Here is an 18,523-nt window from a genome sequence, read left to right as displayed (position 1 = left end):
TGAAGATGGCAGGCTAGTAGCCAGTGTGTGTGGCTGTGCCCAATATCACGGGCCCAGAGATATTTATAAGGTTCCCGTTAGTTCTAGCCAAAGAGTAAACAGAAACATATCCACAGAATGCTGGTATCATTAGTGAAAAGTCCAGAAAATGGTTTAAAAAGTGGAAATTGTTGCCTAGTCTACTTTAATTATGTCCAGTCATGGTTCCAATAGGCTTACTAACTACTTTTAAATCATTTCAGTGCGCTCAACTAAATACTGGAGGTCTGTCGTAGCCTAATTTAGGTTCTCTAATTATTTTCCTCCCTTTCAACAGGATTCCGCTGCGAAAATAAAAACAGACCGTGTGAAAATGGAGGGACTTGCATGGACTCACCTGGTCGATGCATGTAAGTTCAACATTGTTTTAGGTTTACTTAGATTGTTATCCTATCCCCTAATGGTCATGACTAACGTTGCTCAGACGGTTCCGGGCATGCTGAAAACAAAAAGCGACTTATTACCGATGGAGGGGGTCGTTGCATACCATGCATGGCCCAGCCTCATGCAACTTAATTGTCTGGAATACAGCCAAGTTCCAAACGCATTATCGTTGTAGTGGCAGATAAACTTCACGTGACAAATATTTTTTTCCAACGTCATGTATAACATAACTCATCAATTGGGCAAGATATGTGTGCTGAAAAACAAATAAATGCAAAGTGACGGCATACACCCCTCCTGCCTGGACTTGAAGGCACTTAACTTCCAGTAGTCACTTGCACCTGTTGAGAAGCTTTGATAGCATAAAGGATGTTATATACTCTATGAAGCAAGACTAAGGTGTTCCTGGTTGCCAGTATAAATCAATGTATTGTTTTATCATTACCCAGAGCTTCCAACGGTTTTATAGGCTTCTATTGAAAGCGGGGAAATATCATGGATATTAGGCTATCACGTGCGAAAACCTTCCATCTTTCCCGCCTATACGAATTTAAGTTTGAATGCATCCAGTCGTTAATGGTAATTACAGGATATTTTTTTCATCTTGATGGGAGCGTGGGAAACGATCTCTTTGGTAAAACTACGTGCAGTGACATTCTTGAGGTGGGAGCTTTTGTGTAGCCTACGTTTAGGCCTAATATTTATTTGTGTTTCAAATTGTGAGATTTACCACCCCAAAACATAACTGTTTCGAATTCAATGAAACAAAAAGGTATTCTTGTTTTGTGTTTTTTCTAAGGTCAGCTGTCAACCCATTACAGTATTTTTTATAACTTTATGAGTTTTGACCTACCACTCCCTCACCTTTACATAAGGGTCACATTTGGAGCTAAGTGGCTTTGTTAGCCTACTGTGCAGTTTCTTCAACAAACATTTAAGCAGAAGCATTACATATTTAGTCTTGTCCTGTATTCTTTGTTATTATCACATTTTGGTCTAACAGTGTAATTTGCTGTAAACTATAACTGACAATAGCGGCACATGAATTTATGGACACCTGTTTAGTAAATGTTGCTAAAGCCTATAGGTTTTAATTATTACCTAGAGTTAAGGAGGGTATGAGTCATTAGGTAGCCAGTGGGTAAATGTGTTTTCAGTGTTCCAGATTTCTCAACAAAACTTTCTTGACTGTCTCTACTCAAATTTGTTGTTGGTTGGACTAGGTCAAACCCTTGACCTTGGACCAGTATTCATTAACTTGTAGGCTACAGTATGATGATCATGTCTCTGAGTTAGTGCTTGTCATTTGTCATTTACATTCTTCAGTTCACCTGCGTTGTGTGTGCGTGTGTGTGGTTGCGAGGGCGTGCAGGGCTGTGCATGCGTAATCATTCTCCCGGTTCCGTGCCAAGACAGCAAGGGGCATTTCTTTAAGTGCGACAAGAGGGACTTCCAATGGAAAGGGGACACCAAATGTCATAGCACACGGTGTGGTAACAGTACTATTGCAGGGCAGCAGAGCACAGCGGGGCCAGCGGCAGACAGAGGCTTGTAGAGCCACCCAAGCTCGCTCCCCGGAGACTTGACAGAGAAACTGGAGATCCCAAACAGCAGAAAAGATCCTTTCTTCCCCCAGATACCTGAGTGTAACCGGGCACCAGCAGGACAGGGCGGAAAGGGTGAGGAAAGAAAGGACACAGGAGAGTGAGGCAGATATGGGGGGAGAGAGAGTGAGGTCGAGAGAAAATAAGAGAATATATTGATAAACAAAGGGGTGTAGAAAATGAAGAGGTCAGGTGGGATTTGAAGATTGAAGGGCACATGAGCCATTTATTTAGTTCCAGATTGAATTCAACCCTTATTTTCCTTGTGATGTCGTGTTGAGTGCACATTTGGTCCTGGTTTGAGTTGGGCAAGTAAGATTTGATTTCCAGTAGTTTACCTCGCGGCGAGTATGCTCTCAAGTGACAGTAATAATATGTTTTTATAGCTTTTTGTATTGTCATTGTTAGTGTCCTAGATATCAAAATATCCTTTGTCTTGTTGGCAAACAATGAAATTCACACCAAGCTGTGTCCTAAGCATGCCAGAACCATCAACTTTGTTCCTTTTCCCCCTGCATCTTGCCTGGGATCCTCTGATATTAATGAGAAAAGACCAGGTATATGTACTTGATACCAGATTACAGCAGTAAAACGGTTTCACTGATTGAACACTCTTAAAGAGTGGCACCGTTTGATGGGCAGTTCTGTAGAAGCCTGCTGGCAGATAATCACGTCTCACTCGTAGAAAAGTGTTTGTGTTTAAACTTTGATGTGGCAGCTGCACCTGTTCTTGTGCTTTGACTCATCAACACCCCACTGTGATTCACAATATCGAATTACGACATTATCCTTTAGCTTCAGGCAGTAACGCTTCCAATTGTGTCATAGACTGATACTCGGTCACTCCCTTTTCTAAACTGAATGAAATCCCAGTTGGTTAAAACCCTTAATATTGGTTCCACTTCCAACCTATCTTCCTGTCACTGTGATTCCTACCATAAAAGACTGGCATGTGCACTTGACAGTTGAAGGGCTGAGAGTGTCAGCAGGAGTGCAGCCCTCTAGGTGAGCAGTCAAGAAGTCCGGTGAGGAACCCCAGGCCCCTCAGCTCCGCCCTGTGTGTGGAATGTGCCGCTCCAGCGAGGGGCAGTGTCGCGGGCCTGGAGGGTCGATAATTAGGCAGATTGAGAGGGTGTCATTCAGAGAGGATCCAGCTGGAAGAATTGGGAAGGGGGGGGGGTGGGGGTTGGGGGGGACGGAGGGGGTTGCGTAGGGGACAGCTGGTGGATGTTGTGATGGTAATCCAGTGAAGTCAGATCCTAACAAAGGGTAGGCGGAGGGCCAGGTGCTCCCATTGAGCGGCTGGCCTGCCCCCATGCTGGGAGAGACGGGCCCGTGGACGAGAGGAGCCCAGCGGCCTGCGGGTCTCTCCCTGCACATGCGCCGCGTCGCACGTCTCAAGCGGATCGCCTTTGTCTCAATCCGCTGTTTGCGTCCCGAAAGCACACAGTGGTGGATCAACAGATGACGCTCTGACCCCGAGACTCCGCGCTCCATGCGTATGGACGAATGAGACGCTCTTCTCAGTGTGTGTGGCAGCCGCAACGATACAGTGGCTCTCTGTGCCGTTATTAACGACTTGGCCTTGACCCTCCGTAGAAGAGTGAGCCTATAAATTATGAGTGTTTTGTTTTAATGACCCATGGAAGCTCCCAGGCTCTTAGAGCATGATGAATGGGGACAGTTTTGAGTTTGATAGGGAACAACCACTCCAGTTAGTGTGTGTGTTGTGTCTCTGGCATATCCTCCTATATGTGACCGGGTCTACTTCCTGTTCAAGACGAACCTCAGGACAGATAGCTTTGGGGAGCGGCAAAGACTTTCCATATAGAAAGTGCATGTTGTTCTATGAAATACACTAGCCTCTTTCATATCATTTAAGATGGATGGAGAAAAATGTTCCAGTACATCGTTCTTTAAAAGGCCAATTTCCCTTGAAGGGGAGATTTGCACACAAATTCCCAAGAAAATGCCCTGGCTGACTTTACACAGACACACACAGTTTATATTGTTGGCTTAGCCTAGAGCACCTTGGGTATATTTTTCCGGTGTCTTCATGGTGGATTAGAAAGGAATGCTTAGTAAGAGTCTTCCTTTCCCCCTGTTGCTTTGAGAGCATTGTCCTCACCTCCAGTCCATTCACCCCCGCCGCCATCTGAGGAATGCCTCAAACAATGCCGTCGACCGAGTCTCATTTAGGAAGGGATGTTTGGAATGGCTTGTTTGATTTGCAATTAGTTACTCTGCAGTTTGCGAGCCAACGTGTAGCCCAGATCACTCATGTTTTGTTTGACAAGCAGATGGAGCCATCCGTCATGTCTGGAGCCTGTGCACCAGGCCTGTGCGGCATGGGGATGGGAAGTCTTGAGGAGAAGATGAGGGCTATTTCAAATGAGGTTGACCATGGGGGGTGGGGGGGTGGGGGTCCCCACTGCTCCTGGGTCATGACTTGAGACGGGGAGTTGAGGTTCCCAGGCCCTATCACAGGAAGCGGTGGCTCCTGACCCTGCTGCGACGCACATCCTGTCTATCTCGGCAGCGCGGAGGAGCTTACTCACCACGGGCGCTCCTCCTCTCTCTCTCGTCTCTTTGACCACGGCGCATCCAACACTCGTCGGCGACAGGCCCGTGACGTCCGCGACCGTCCTTTCACGGCGCACCAAGTCGAAAGGGGGGCCCGTTTTATGTCAACCTTAAAGCAAACGCGGAATTTGACCATCAATGTCCCCACGCCCGAGTGGCACGCACACACACACACACACGGCTAGATAATCAAGGTCAGACTTTCCATTATTGTGTCGACTGCAAAGGGAGGAAAAGAGTTGAGTCGCGTCTTATTAGTCCCTGTGCTGTAGCCTGTGTATGTATGGCCCACATGCTTAGAGAGGGATAAGCCTTCCTCAGATGTCTCCTCCTCTGATTGTTTCTCTTCAGCTGGGAGACGGCTTCTAAAGAGACATGTAATTGGAATAACCCAGGTCAGCCTCCCCTGCCCAGCTGAAACTCATCCTGTTCCTCCCTTCGTCTCTGGCTAGCGAAAGGAAGGGATGGGCCCTTCTCTCGCAATGTGACAGGAAGAAAAAAAAGATTGCCCTTCCACTCCCCCCAACGTGTTTATTTTGCTAGGAGGCTTTTACGCAAAAGGAATAATGGTTCTCGTCCCCGGCACAGAGAGACGTTTTAAAGGCGCGCTGTTGGTACTTGACGTATCACAGACAAATAAAAGTGAATTCCCACATTTCGGTCGTTAGTTTCTGCGTTTATAAGATGTCGGAGAGGATAAGAGAGGATCTCCACCCTTCATCCTCAAGTTGGAGAGTGGTTTATTGGGGACAGTGGTTGAGATAATGGACATTCTTAAGTTGTTTCTAGCATTCCCCCTAGTTTGTTATCGCAAACACACTGTGGTTTATCTCCCAAGGACTCTGATCTCACGGTCAATCTTTTGTGAAAGGGGTTTACAACTGTTGAAATGTGCAGCTTAAACTTTACCAAGTAGCCGAGGTATAAGAGGGAAAGACTTTTAACAAGGGTGCAATCTTATCCCTAGTTAGACCATACAGTGTTGAACTATGTTTGTGGTTTTGGACATTCCCGGATGGCCTTCTTCTCATTATGCAATACGTGTTCACTGTGAAACACATGACTCACTATTGGAAGGAGTATACTGCAACCTCTCATCAACTGTGCGATTGTCCAACGATTTAGGTCAGGACAATGTAAGGTATTGGGAAACTCGAGGACTGTGATATTTTATGCTAGAATGGGGCTTTTTTCCAGTATTTCCAAAGATCTCCAGATGTCTGGTTCAGTTCGGGTGGTGGGGTGGGGTTCTGTGGTTGAACATTCAAGAATGCTTTGGAAGACCTCAACCCTACGATACATACAATGAGGTTATGGCTGATGCTTTGCTATTCCAAAAATCTCTTGGAGTTTTCTCTCCAAAGCCTGTCAACTGTTATGTTGACTCATACAGATAACTAAATAGCATTAGCCTATAAATGACTAGCGTAATGCCAGCATGACTAGCTTGAGATTTATTTCGTGTTATAAATTGTATTTATGTAGTGTCGTGGTGAGTCCACTCGTGTAAAGGATTACGACTGCTTTCCAAATGCTCAGATCTCTACAAGACCACACCTATGTAATTTCCTGGCGGAGGAAATGTCAGGACATTTGGCAGAGCAAGAGATTGAAACTCACTTACTAATGTGTGCTTTTGTGAAGGATGGGGGCCTCTGTTCCAGGCAGACTTGCTGGTCATATTCATATTTGCTTTTCTTTAAGACAAGGTTAATTGTCTTAATGTTCACATGGTTAATATTCATGCCATGGGGGTGCACCAGAAAGCTCCCTCTGGTGATTTCAATACCTCCATTGTCTGTTCAAGCACCATTGTTCAATTAAACCTTGGTCTTTAAACGGCGAATAACTCACACACATATCCTTTTTAGATGTGATCAGAGTCCGTCGGATTGATTTGCCGACAAACTGTGCTCGGTGTTACCTTTGTCTGCAGTGGAACACTTCTCAGAAGTTCTCAAACTGTCCTCACGGAACCTGGACTCCCAAAACCCCCCCCACACCCTCTCCCAACCATGGGTTACTGTTGCCAGGCTACAGCCGAGGCCTGTTGGTCCGTGTAAGCTCAGGCCTGAAAGCCTGGCTGTTTGGGTCACTGCCCCCCTCCCTCCCTCCAACCCCCCCCCCCCCCTCACACAATGGGGTTCTGACTACTTTAGCTCTTTTATTTGGACCACAAAACGCTCCCCTACCCCCCAATCTGGCTCCTTTCTGAGAAAGAAGAGAGCAGAGGAGAGGGACTGTTGGGGGAAGGGGGACTCTTGTTGGCAGTGTGGTGTCAGTATGGAGTCTCACAAAGGAATGGAGCTGGTTCCTGGTTGTGGGGGTTTGGGGAATGGGGGCTGAAGCTTGGTCTACCACTCTGCCTCACAGAGACTTTTGTTGGGAGTTCCAATTCCCATACCTTCATAAATTCCTTCAAAGCAACTCGGTAAACCAACCAATCAACAACAACAAAAAGAAGTCGGCGACTGAAATCCTTGTTCTCGGCTGGGATGGGCAGACGGTTCTTCTTGTTGTTGTTCATTTGTTTTGTGTAGAGTTAGGGTAGGGCTAGCAGAGGCTGGGGAACTGGATCCCCATAAGTGGGGAGAAGGAGCATTCATCCATACTTGTTGCTTTGTAGGCCGTGACTGTGTGTATTGAACCGTGTCAAGAGATTACTGCCTGCTGGCCACAGGTGAGCCGCCCTCCGACCCAGAGGTGATTCGGGGGTATTGTGTTGGAGAGGACGGGCTTAGGTTACCTGCCACAATGACCCTCAGGCCGGAAAACTAGCATTGGGTTACACAGGCAGAACGAAGGTGACAGGATTCACCTACATAACTCACCGAACCTTTATCTTGGGAACAACACCCTCTCGAGGGAGAGATCACGACAGTGTGACACTTCAGTATAAATCTTGGCAGATGTGGGTTCTGTGAGGGATTCCCCTTTTTGTAAAGTTGTGATATATGAAACATTTGAAGTAGCCGTGTCTATTGTCTGTGTTTTTACTTTGTTCTGCACTTCAGCAGTGGACCCCTTCTACACTCTGCTGGGTTAAGCTGTCACCCTCATCAACAGCTACGACGGGTTGTACGTTTTTTTGCTTGTGTTTGACTGTGTGCTGGAGTGGTTACTGCATGAGGGAGCATACAACCAGGGTGCTTTTGCTTTCGTTGCAGCGATGCCTTTTGTCGTTGACGCGTCGTCCTGGCGGTGTGTTTACGGGTAACCGAAAACAGCATGTAGGCTTTCGTGAAAGTACGAACCCCATCTGTGGGAGAGTGTTTGGCTGTTTCTGCCCGTCTCCCAGGGGCCAGAACAGCTCCATTGTTGGAGCGTCCCCAACAAAAAATCATCCGGGAGGGCGGGCGAGTGCCAGACAGCCGGACTTCTGCTGACAGATGTGGACAGATGCGCGGGCGCCGCAGCTGGCGCGAGCCCTCTGAGGTGTTGTGACGCGAGGAGATTAGGGGCCTTCCCCAGGCCCGTGCTCGCAGACTTCCCGGCCGCCCCCCTCGCGCTCGCTCTTCCTCTGGGGTCAGGAGTCGGGTGGGGGTGGGGCGGGGGGGGGGTGCTCCGCGTAAATCTGTCTTGAGGATTGCGCAACCACCTGCACCTGCTCTCCGTTTTCACCACAGGCCTGGTCCTTCCCAGTCCAAGGTTCTCCTCCCCCCCCCCTCCCCCGGCAGACGGTTTCACAACAGTGGCGAGCTCGACTTGGCTGTAAAGTCTTCGACTCCTGCTTCCTGATAAGGCCTCTGCTCTCAGGTGCAGGGCAAAGTAGCGCCCTTCATTAGGCTGCTCTGATAGCACTCGAGCTTCACTGTTATGGGAGTAGGATTTAGCCGGTGGCCAAGGCCCAGACAAAAGAATGTGTGTTTTGGCTGTTGGACTTGGCTGTGTGTTTTTAAAGGAGGACAAATAATCACTCCAGCATTCCCTCCTGCTCCTGCTTCTCAGCTAGCTAACCTACACACACACACACACACACACACAAACACACGCACCCAAACACACACCCTATTCATTCTGACAGTTTAGTCCTACTTTTGATATAAATACTCTTTGAACTCTCAAATCTCATACATATCCACACATAATCAGGTTCTCCACAGTTGTCTTTTGTCGCCCTGTACTTTTTACTCAGCATTTAAACACAGACCTGAGGTCACATAGATTAGAGTGTGACTGCAGTGGGCTCATTCATTCCCACACAAATTGTCAGACAAACACACACTCACTACAGTTTCACATTCAGAACTTCCTAGAAGTTTCTGTAAGTTTTTTCCAGTCCATGAAGGGCTGTGAAGGTCTTTGGAGCAGACCGGGCCATAAAGACGGCTGTTCTGTGGCTTTCTTCACAATTTAAATGTCCATGGCACAGAATGGCCTCAGAAGAGTCGGACTGTCAGACTGTGTTGTACTTCCAGCCCTTCAAGAAGTTCTCTCTTCGGTCCCTCCAAACCCTTCTTTGTGCTGCAACTCTGTTAAATATCTTCCTTTTTTTCTTCTCTTTTTTTTTTTTCGGTGACACCCTAGATTCCAGACATAGTTAATTTGCTTCTAAATAAACCCAGCCAAGCCATGACAAATAGCCAAGGGGACATGGGTAGGGGGTGATTGGTGGGGTGTCAGGCTTGCTCGTTCGTCTGTGAGGTTTCCAAGGCAACAGGGATCTGGGATTCAGGGAGAGTGTGAGTGTTTTCAGAGCAGGAGACGAGGGATTACAGGAAATATGACATGACATTCTCTCTGGACCAGACCCCCCCTTCAGCCACCCCCCTCACCCACCCACACACACACATGCACCAAACCACCTCCACCAGACCCCCACCCACACACCCCCACCAAGCCACCACTGCCCCCACTCTCTAAAGACATTCCCCCCTTCAACAGACGCTCCCCCTCTCTCTCCCCCTCCCGACCCGCCCTCTCTCCATGGCTGACTGACATTATCATCACAATCAGACGGGGGGGGGGGGGGGGACCTCTGACATTTGACCTCTCAGCATGTGGGGAGGGGTTGGCAGGGGAAGACGGGCCCGCGCTGGAGGCTCGCTGGAGGGGCTTTGGAACGTGGTGGAGTAGCCGTGGCAACTAATCTAGTCCCCTCAACATGGCTGTTCTAGCTCTTTTACTACGTAGAGCACGTACTCCCAGCCAAACCGGTGACCCCCGTGGATGCAGCCACATCAGGCAGACCTGTGGGAACATGGAAGTGACTCTTCTTCTGTGTCGCTGTGAATGTCTCATGGTCCCAGACGCCCGAATGTCTTAGGTCTCTTATCGACAAGGGCGATGGTGGAAGAAATATAGGTATTTCGCATGCGTCGAGAACATTTCCCCGGAGTTTCTCTTCTGTCTTTGAAAGTGGTCTGCGAGTGTGTGTCGTTTTCGCATTTTTGTGGGTGGGCCCTGTCTCAGTGCTGAGCCTTGTGGCTTCCCCCGTCTCGCCTTTGTCTTGTTGTTCTGAAGAAGAAGGGAAAAAAAAGAAAAGCCCCACAAGAACACTGAACAGTCTTGTTTTTACGAAGCGGACCAGAGCAGCCAGGGGAGAGAGCAGAGACCTGGCAGCCTCAGCGAGCGTACCCGGCTGAAACAGCGCACCCTAGGGGTCCAAGCCGTACCCGGGGCCCCTCCCGACAGTCCGGAGAGAGAGCGCAAGCAAGTCAGGGAAAGGAGAGAGAGAGAGAGTGAGAGAGTGGTCCACAAAAGGAGCACACACAAATACAAGATGAGCTCGCTCGGGGTGTAATCGCGGGCCTCCCGCTGCATAAAAGAGAGAAGAGGAAGGGCCATTGTCGTTTTCTGCCCAGGGGTTATTTTACAGTGGAACAGGGCCGAGGGCCCGAGGGAGGCCGGAGCCCGACCATCACTGCCCTGTCATCAGCTTCAAACGGCCCCCCGTTTGAAGTGGTAGCCTGTCCGTCCCCCAGGCAGGCCGGGCTCCCTGTGTGGGTGTAGGGTTACCCAGCATGTAGCCTCACAAACAGCCCCCCCCCCCCCCCCCCCCAATTGTCCCAAGCAGGCCCCCCGGGGCTCCCTGGAGAGGGCCACAGGAAACCCTGTTGGTGGGGGGGTTTATCTCAGCCTCACCTGTGCCCTTTTAGGTCAGGCGCAGGCGCTCCTCGCCATGGTGTGGGCGCTCTCCTGAAACGACTGCAAAGGAGGGTCGTGGGGGGGGGGGGTCTAAGTTCTGGTCTTCGCTAACAGTCCCCAAATCCCTGTCTGGTGTTCTAGACTCGTGTTGATACAGCGGTGCCGTGGTTCAGAAGTCCCCCTCATGGGTCAGTGAGGTCTTAGGTTGTCTTAACGTCGCTGACAAGGTGACTAATCTGCTGGTTTTGGTGGGGGGGTGGGGCGCGTTGGTGTTAACATGGGATCGAAACGCGAGCTGCAGTGTGGAAAAACAGTAATGGTGAAGGAATGCTAAACTGGCATGGAAAAAGTGAGGCTTTCCAGCCCGTAACATCAGAGGGGGAAAGAGACAGGAAAGAGGAACGCATTTCTCGTCTGTTCCAGCGAAGACAGAAAGACTTAAGAGGGGAAGGCCTGCATCTGTTTCCGAATGAAAACTAGCGTGTGTGTGTGTGCGTTGCCACTGACAAACTCACTGACTGCAGGCTTGGGATATTGTGAGGGATTGGAGCTGAGTGAGAGCTGGGCCGGCCCAGAGGCCCATGTCCTGCCAGGGTCTGACTCAGAGGCAGCGGGGTCTGCCAAAGTGTCATGGAGACCCCATGCTGCCAGAACCTTGGGCAACATGGTGGGAATGGGCTCCCTGGGCTCTGGCTGGAAAACACACACACTCATGTCGTTTAACATCTCAGTCCCAAATGCCTCAACTTGTCATTTTTAGTCTTAACCCGCTAACCAACGACTGTCTATTCTGAGAGGGGCTGTCTGTCTGACCGTCTGTCTGTCTGCCTGTGTCCTGTTCAGATGCCGGCCCGGCTACATCGGACCTCTCTGTCAGCACCTGGACCCCTGTCTACGGTCGCCATGTCTCAACGGAGCTGCCTGCAAGAGCCAGGTGGCCAACGGCATCCCGCAGTTCACCTGTGTGTGCCACCGAGGGTTCCGAGGTAGGGACGAATCCAACGCACCCAAAGGATGGCGTCGTTCAAAACGTAAATCGCCAGTGCGTGTGTTTGACCGTTTAACAAGCCGTTTCCCCTCTCCCACCGACCCCAGGTCAGGACTGCTCCCTTATCGACGCGTGCGCCACCAGCCCCTGTGCCAACGGTGCCCGCTGTGCCAACTGGAACAGCCAGTACAACTGCTCCTGCCCACCCGGGTTCCAAGGCAGGAACTGTCGCAGCGACATCGACGAGTGCCGCAAGGCCGGCCTGTGCCTCAACGGAGGCCTGTGCATGAACACGCACGGCTCCTTCCGCTGCCAGTGCGTCCCGGGCTACAGCGGGCGCACCTGCGAGGTGTCCTCCCTGCCCTGCGCCCCCTCCCAGTGCCTCAACGGGGGCACCTGCCGCCAGACCAGCGACCACGCCTACGAATGTGCTTGTCTGCCAGGTACAAATTGCACTTTCCCCCGACACACAGATTTACATTCACATTTAGTCATTTGGCAGACGCTCTTATCCAGAGCGACTCACAGTCAGTACAGGGACATTCCCCCCGAGGCAAGCAGGGTGACGTGCCTTGCCCAAGGACTCAATGTCAATTGGCACGGCGGGGAATCGATCTAGCAACCTTCAGATTGATAGCCCGATTCCCTTACCGCTCAGCCATCTGACTCCTCAGATGTCCGTAGAGTACATGCACATGTCATCTCAGGCGTTCCCCAGGCTAACGATGTCGCTGTCAGGGATGCTGGGATGAGTTCCCCTGTGCCAGGTCTACTTCCTGTCTGCTATTAATAGCCGCTGACAAGGCTAGCAGAGAGCAGGCCACCGCCCGGGCTCTGCTCTGCTCACGACTGGAGGAATTTACTTTATGGGCCTTCTGGTTTTCCTCTGGGGAGCTGACAGGAAATGTCTCATGCCGGAAAGGAAGTCATTGAAACTGTGAGAGATTGTAAAACAAGCAAACACAGCGGGGAGTAGAGACCTCTGGAGCAAAGTGGTGTCAGAAAGAGGCGCTGCCACGGTGGGAAAACGCCATGAGAAAATGTAAACACTTGGACACCCACTGAACCTTTTAACGGCCCACGCTACCTTCACTACTGTGGGAAACAGACAGGGACGGGGAGAGGGGTCGAAGTGGACGTTGAGACAGCTCGGCTCGGGGAAACCCGGCGCGTTTACTATCCGGCGCTCAACCCCCTCCCCCCCCCCCCCTTACATTTCTGCCTCTCCCAGGGTTCGAAGGCCATAACTGCGAGACCAACGTGGACGACTGCCCGGCCCACAAGTGTATGAACGGAGGACTGTGCGTGGACGGCGTCAACACCTATAACTGCCAGTGCCCGCCTGAGTGGACAGGTACGGCAGGCCACACAAGCAGCGCAGACACCAAGTCACCAAGTGCGTTTGGGTCACGTGGCGCGGAGTCAAATCTTTCTCTCTCCCCCCCTCCCCCTCTCGCCCACAGGCCAGTACTGCGCCGAGGACGTGAACGAGTGCCTCATGCAGCCCAACGCTTGTCACAACGGCGGCACGTGCTTCAACACCATCGGCAGCCACACGTGCGTGTGCGTCAACGGCTGGACGGGCGACGACTGCAGCGAGAACATCGACGATTGCACCACCGCCATGTGCTTCAACGGCGCCACCTGCCACGACCGCGTGGCCTCCTTCTTCTGCGAGTGCCCCGTGGGGAAGACCGGTGAGTGCCCCGTCTCTGCCGGTGTTAGAACCCCCACACACACGCGCGCGCGCACGCCTCCAAAGAACAGACTGACTCAGTTGCTTCTTCCACCCCGTCCCCTCAGGCCTGCTGTGTCACCTGGACGACGCCTGCGTCAGCAACCCGTGCAACGAGGGCGCCGTCTGCGACACCAACCCCCTGAACGGCCGCGCCATTTGCACCTGCCCCGCTGGCTTTGTGGGCGGAGCCTGCAACCAGGACATGGACGAGTGCTCCATCGGTAAGCCTTGGGCTCGGCACCTTCCCTCCCCCCTCCCCCTCCGTTTCACCCCCCCGTCCCCGTCCTCTCTCCTGGCCGGCGCGCTGTGCGGAAGTGACACTCTCTCCTTCTCGGGGGGGGCCTCCAGGTGCCAACCCCTGCGAGCACTTTGGGAAGTGCGTGAACACCGAGGGCTCCTTCCAGTGCCAGTGCGGCCGAGGCTACGCCGGGCCCCGCTGTGAGATCGACATCAACGAGTGCCTGTCCATGCCCTGTCACAACGACGCCACCTGCCTGGACCGGATAGGGGAGTTCACCTGCATCTGCATGCCAGGTAAGATGCCACCCGTCTCTCTCTCTCTCTCTCTCTCTCTCTCTCTCTCTCTCGCTCCGGGAGCCCCTCACAGCTCCGACGCACCGAAGACAACTCGGCACTCCCGCCCGTGAGGCCCCCGACGCGACGCGTAGCGTAGCCGACGGGCGCTCGAACCGGAAACGGAGCCGCCGTCATACCTCAGCACCGTGTGCCACTTGTGGATTCAGTTATGTAATCCAAGCCCCCCTGGCTGAGCTGTGGGGGGGGGGGGGAAGGGGGGGTATGGAAGTGTTCTTTTTGTACTGGTAATAGTGTACAGCCAGACGGGGCCAAACAGAGGGCTACCCGGCATTGTGGCCGGGACTCTCATTCACAAACACAAATTGAAACTCTCACACACAGTCCCTACATGCATCCTGGGGTTTCGGGGGGGGACTATACAAATTAGGAATGGGAGTGAGGTCTATAGGGCTGGGTGGGAGAGAGGGCGAGCGGCGAGGGGAGGAGTGTGCGGTGAATACTAATGAGCCGTGGAGTGGTGGGAATGGACGGGAACAATAGGGCCCCTCTGTGCTCCACTTTGCACCCCTCATACACACCGAGAGGGAGAGGAGCTTTTTCCCAGACCCTCTTCTCCCCCCCCCCCCCCCCCCCAACCCAACCCACCCCCTCCCTCCATTTCCACAGACGGGCCCTTCCTCTCCACCCTCCTCATCGTCGGCCGGGGCCCCCGCGGCTCAGCCTCACGCGGAGAGGCCGATTCTTTTCCGATTCCACGCTAGCTAGCTAGCCGCCGCGCCGGCAGGCGCTCCACACTCGGCTTCGCCTCAATGGGGAGGTGTCTTCCGCGGCGTCGTTCCTTTTGATTTAGCAGAACATGTATCTGCTGAATGGGGAGTTGACCCAGGGAGTGGTAATACTCTGTGGACAGTAGGGTGTGGTGATTCAGGTCAAAAGCGGAGCGAGCTCTCGGATGTGTCTGCGATCGTTTCCCACCCAGAGGGAGAAAAAAAAGCTTGACATTCCCCCTGTGGCTTGGGAGGGGAGGCCGTGATTGAAAGCCCCGTGGCCTCCTGTGACTGCGAGGAGAAACTTTCCCACAGCTGAACTCCCCTCAGTCCAGATGAGAGAGAGATAGCTCGCCCGAACCGTCGAACTGCCCCTCGTCGCCCGTTAGCGCCGCGACAAACGCGAGCGTCGGGGAAAGCTCTCGATCATGCGTCTGACCGTTTGTTACCCCCCCCCCCCTTTTTGCAGGCTACATGGGGACCTACTGCGAGGTGGACGTGGACGAGTGTGAGAGCAACCCCTGCGTGAACGACGGCATCTGCAGAGACATGGTCAACGGCTTCACGTGCACCTGCCAGCCAGGTACGGTATGGCCCGCGTCGGACCCCTCCGTGTCGGGGCCCTTCTCCTGGGCCCGCCTTACACCCCCGCTGGCTGGGTGTGGGTGTCGGGGAGGGAGGGAGGGAGGGAACAGGTGTCAGATCTGAGGGCTTCGTGCCGGAGCACCGATGTGTGCCCTGCTGCAGTTTGGAGACACCACTCATAAAAGGCAGGACCTAGAGGTGGCCTGCCTGTCCTCTCTGCCTAAACAAAGACACCATTGTGCCCCCACTTCTCCCCCCCTCCCTCCCTCCCACCCTCCCTCCCACCCCAGTCCCCTCTCTGGTGGAATGTGGAAGGGACAGCAGTCCCCATCCCCTACCCCCTCCTTTCCTGGTGGTGGAGGGGGAACAGCAGTCCTACTAATGAGATTCTTTTCCAGGTCCGCAATTTACATCTGGGGCAGACAAACACCCCTCCCCCCCCCCCCCTTCACCCCCTATCTAGCTATTGAGCCTGCAGAGCTGAGGCAGGGAGGGGAGGGAGGGGTTCCCCAAGACAGAAAACAATCCCACTGTCTCCCCCCCTCTAACCTCCGGCCCCAGGCAGCAGTCCCCAGCCCATCCTCACACTGCTCACCAACACAACATGTTCCACCAGCGCACCAAACCACCCATGACCGGCGTTTTTTTTTTTTGTTCTTTCTTCGCTCTGCAAGTTTTTTTTTTTTTTTAGATTTTTACAGCAAATATGTGATTTTGCCCCTGTTAAGTAATGTCATGAATTATATTAACATTCATCAAATCGAGAACCACTTGCGTTGGTGTTATGCTGGTGCAGTAAGTGTAAAAGTATCCTGTCTACCCGGTCGAGTTTCGTGTCAGCCATTTGCAGATTTTGGAGATAGTTCCGGACATTCCAGAACCCAGCACCATCCAGACAGGCATTCTGAAATGCAACTTAGCCCAGACGTTCCAGATCTCGGGATATTCCGGGACATTCTAAAGGATACACGGTCATGGAATTCCAAAATGCACGGCTCAGTACAGGAGACGGTAGTTTACCTCGACTCCAGTGGATATTCCTGAATCGGGCTGAAGCATGTGAAGTCTAATCATCCAAGCCCACGGGTAGCACGTCTTCCCCAGGCCGGCCCAGACGGCGTTAGCCTAGCCTAGCTTAACCAGAGACCTCTGGCCTCCGTGGTCCGATAGAGCGACCTGCCCTCCTGACCCTTAATGTGGACACTTCCACTGGAGCTTTTCTCTGACCCTTCACCCCTGTGTTTGCCTGTCCCAGGGTTTACGGGCACCATGTGTCAGATCGACATTGATGAGTGCGCCAGCACGCCCTGCCAGAATGGAGCCAAGTGCTTCGACCGCCCCAACGGATACGAGTGCCGCTGCGCTGAGGGTAAGAAACCACTGCCCGTTGATTTCTGTGTGTGTGTGTGCGCGCGTGTGTGCGTGGAGGAATGAGTGCTGCCACCCAGGCCCCCCCGCACACAGCAGACGAAGCCTCCCCCTCCCACCTGTAGGGGTGTGGACGGCCTTAGTGAGAGTGGTTCCGAGGTCAGACGGTTCCCTGTGTGTCTGCGCTCAGACCGCAGGGGCAGACTGACATGAGGCCTCTAACCCCCCTTCCTCCCCCCCTTCCCCCCCCCCCCCAACCGGACCTCAGGACCTCAAGGTCACTCAGGGCCAGCAGCTGCTGGGGGGGTGTCGGGGGGCTAGAGGGCTCGGTCATCACCCCGACATCTGTTCGTGTGTACCCCACAATGCGCGCGCGCGCAGCGCGCCGCCTTATGGCACATCTGAGCTCTCGTCGTCATCCGAATCCTCGTCCGCTCATGTATGACAATGCGCTCGGCTACGGCGGTCGAAAGCTTGTTTGTCGAGCTGGTGTGTGTGTTTTTTGTGTGTTTGTTTTGTTTGTTTGACGGGCTCGTGTGTGTGTGTGTGTGTGTGTTTGTGCGTTTGTTTCGAGCCGTGCGCACGGGCAGCCGGCCGCATTGTTTCGGGGGGCCAGCTGCTTGGTCGTCCCTGTGTCGTGGGCCCCCTCTGTTGAGTGAAGTGGCTCCGTTAGACGTGGCGCGGCCCATTGTTCCCTCTGCCGCTGGGGAACAAAGACAGGCCTGGGAGGCCTATGAAGAGCCCTTTGCTCCTGCAGACCAGCAGGCCCTTCCCGGCACACACACACACACTCTCACATAGACACACAGACACACGCACTCGCACACACACCACACCGACAGCCTCAAACACCGTCGGCATGGAAACCACCGGGTCTAGACTCCCAAACTGTAGAACCTTTCACACGGAGCGAGTGGAAGGGAAGAGGGAAGTGGAGAAAGAGTCAAATGAAATAAAGGGAAGAGAGAGAGAGAGAGAAAAAAGAGAGAGGTGAATAGGAGAAGCGATATAAAGTGAGTTTGGATGAAGAGAGTTTGTAGGCGGGCAGCCATTATGCAACCGAGAGTGAAAAAGAAAACGTACGTACACGCTGGCCCTCGGTCCCATGAAAGATGCAAATGAATCGACTCAGTTTTCCATTCCCACAGTTTGTCCTCGCGCCGTGGTCCCTCTAGCCGGGACTGATAGACTGCTTAAGCCTGGACCTGACCAGATGAAGAGTGGTCAGTCAGTGATTCTCCCTCCCCTCCCCCACACACACACAGGTTACGAAGGCACGCTCTGCGAGAGCAACATCAACAACTGCCAGCCCGACCCGTGCCACCACGGCACCTGCGTGGACGGCATCGCCAGCTACACCTGCGACTGCGACCCGGGCTACACCGGCTACCGCTGCGAGAACCAGCTCAACGAGTGCCACAGCAACCCCTGCCAGAACGGGGGCAAGTGTGTGGACCTGGTCAACAAGTACATCTGCCAGTGTCAGCACGGGACGTCAGGTGAGACGGACGCCCCTCCCCCCCCGCCCCGACACGGTAGTGGTTGGCCGCAAGCGGCGACGTCGCCCCCCCCCCCCCCCCCCTTCTCTGACCGACCGATCCTCTTTCCCTCTCCGTACTCGCAGGCACAAACTGCGAGATCAACTTCGACGACTGCGCCAGCGGCCCGTGCGACTACGGCATATGCAAGGACGGCATCAACCGCTACGACTGCGTCTGCAAACCGGGCTTCACTGGTAAAGCCCTCCCGCCTGTACGGCCGTTTGGAATTACGGGGAAACACCCCGTCCGCGGTACGGGCCCGCCATTTGAACCCAGTCACCCCATGTGCGCGTGCGTCTCTC

The 18,523-nt window shown here is 53.1% G+C and overlaps 1 protein-coding gene across 1 annotated transcript in view; it reads left to right on the top strand.

Annotated features, from left to right (window-relative positions):
• notch3 (notch receptor 3) overlaps positions 1-18,523 on the top strand; it is a 31,743-nt gene that overhangs the window by 1,215 nt on the left and 12,005 nt on the right. Inside the window, exons 2-12 of the mRNA XM_084678381.1 lie at positions 317-389; positions 11,541-11,683; positions 11,793-12,128; positions 12,917-13,039; positions 13,149-13,382; positions 13,489-13,644; positions 13,772-13,957; positions 15,197-15,310; positions 16,568-16,681; positions 17,946-18,179; positions 18,305-18,415. Coding sequence (XP_084534507.1) covers positions 317-389; positions 11,541-11,683; positions 11,793-12,128; positions 12,917-13,039; positions 13,149-13,382; positions 13,489-13,644; positions 13,772-13,957; positions 15,197-15,310; positions 16,568-16,681; positions 17,946-18,179; positions 18,305-18,415 — 1,824 coding nt within the window. The remainder of the gene's footprint in view (positions 1-316; positions 390-11,540; positions 11,684-11,792; positions 12,129-12,916; positions 13,040-13,148; positions 13,383-13,488; positions 13,645-13,771; positions 13,958-15,196; positions 15,311-16,567; positions 16,682-17,945; positions 18,180-18,304; positions 18,416-18,523) is intronic.

This window comes from Hypomesus nipponensis, chromosome 17 (assembly GCF_054491055.1).
Source record: "Hypomesus nipponensis isolate SF chromosome 17, ASM5449105v1, whole genome shotgun sequence".
In the NCBI taxonomy this organism is placed as follows: domain Eukaryota; kingdom Metazoa; phylum Chordata; class Actinopteri; order Osmeriformes; family Osmeridae; genus Hypomesus; species Hypomesus nipponensis.
Note: the sequence above shows the minus strand (reverse complement) of the source record. Positions and strands in the feature narration are given on the sequence as shown.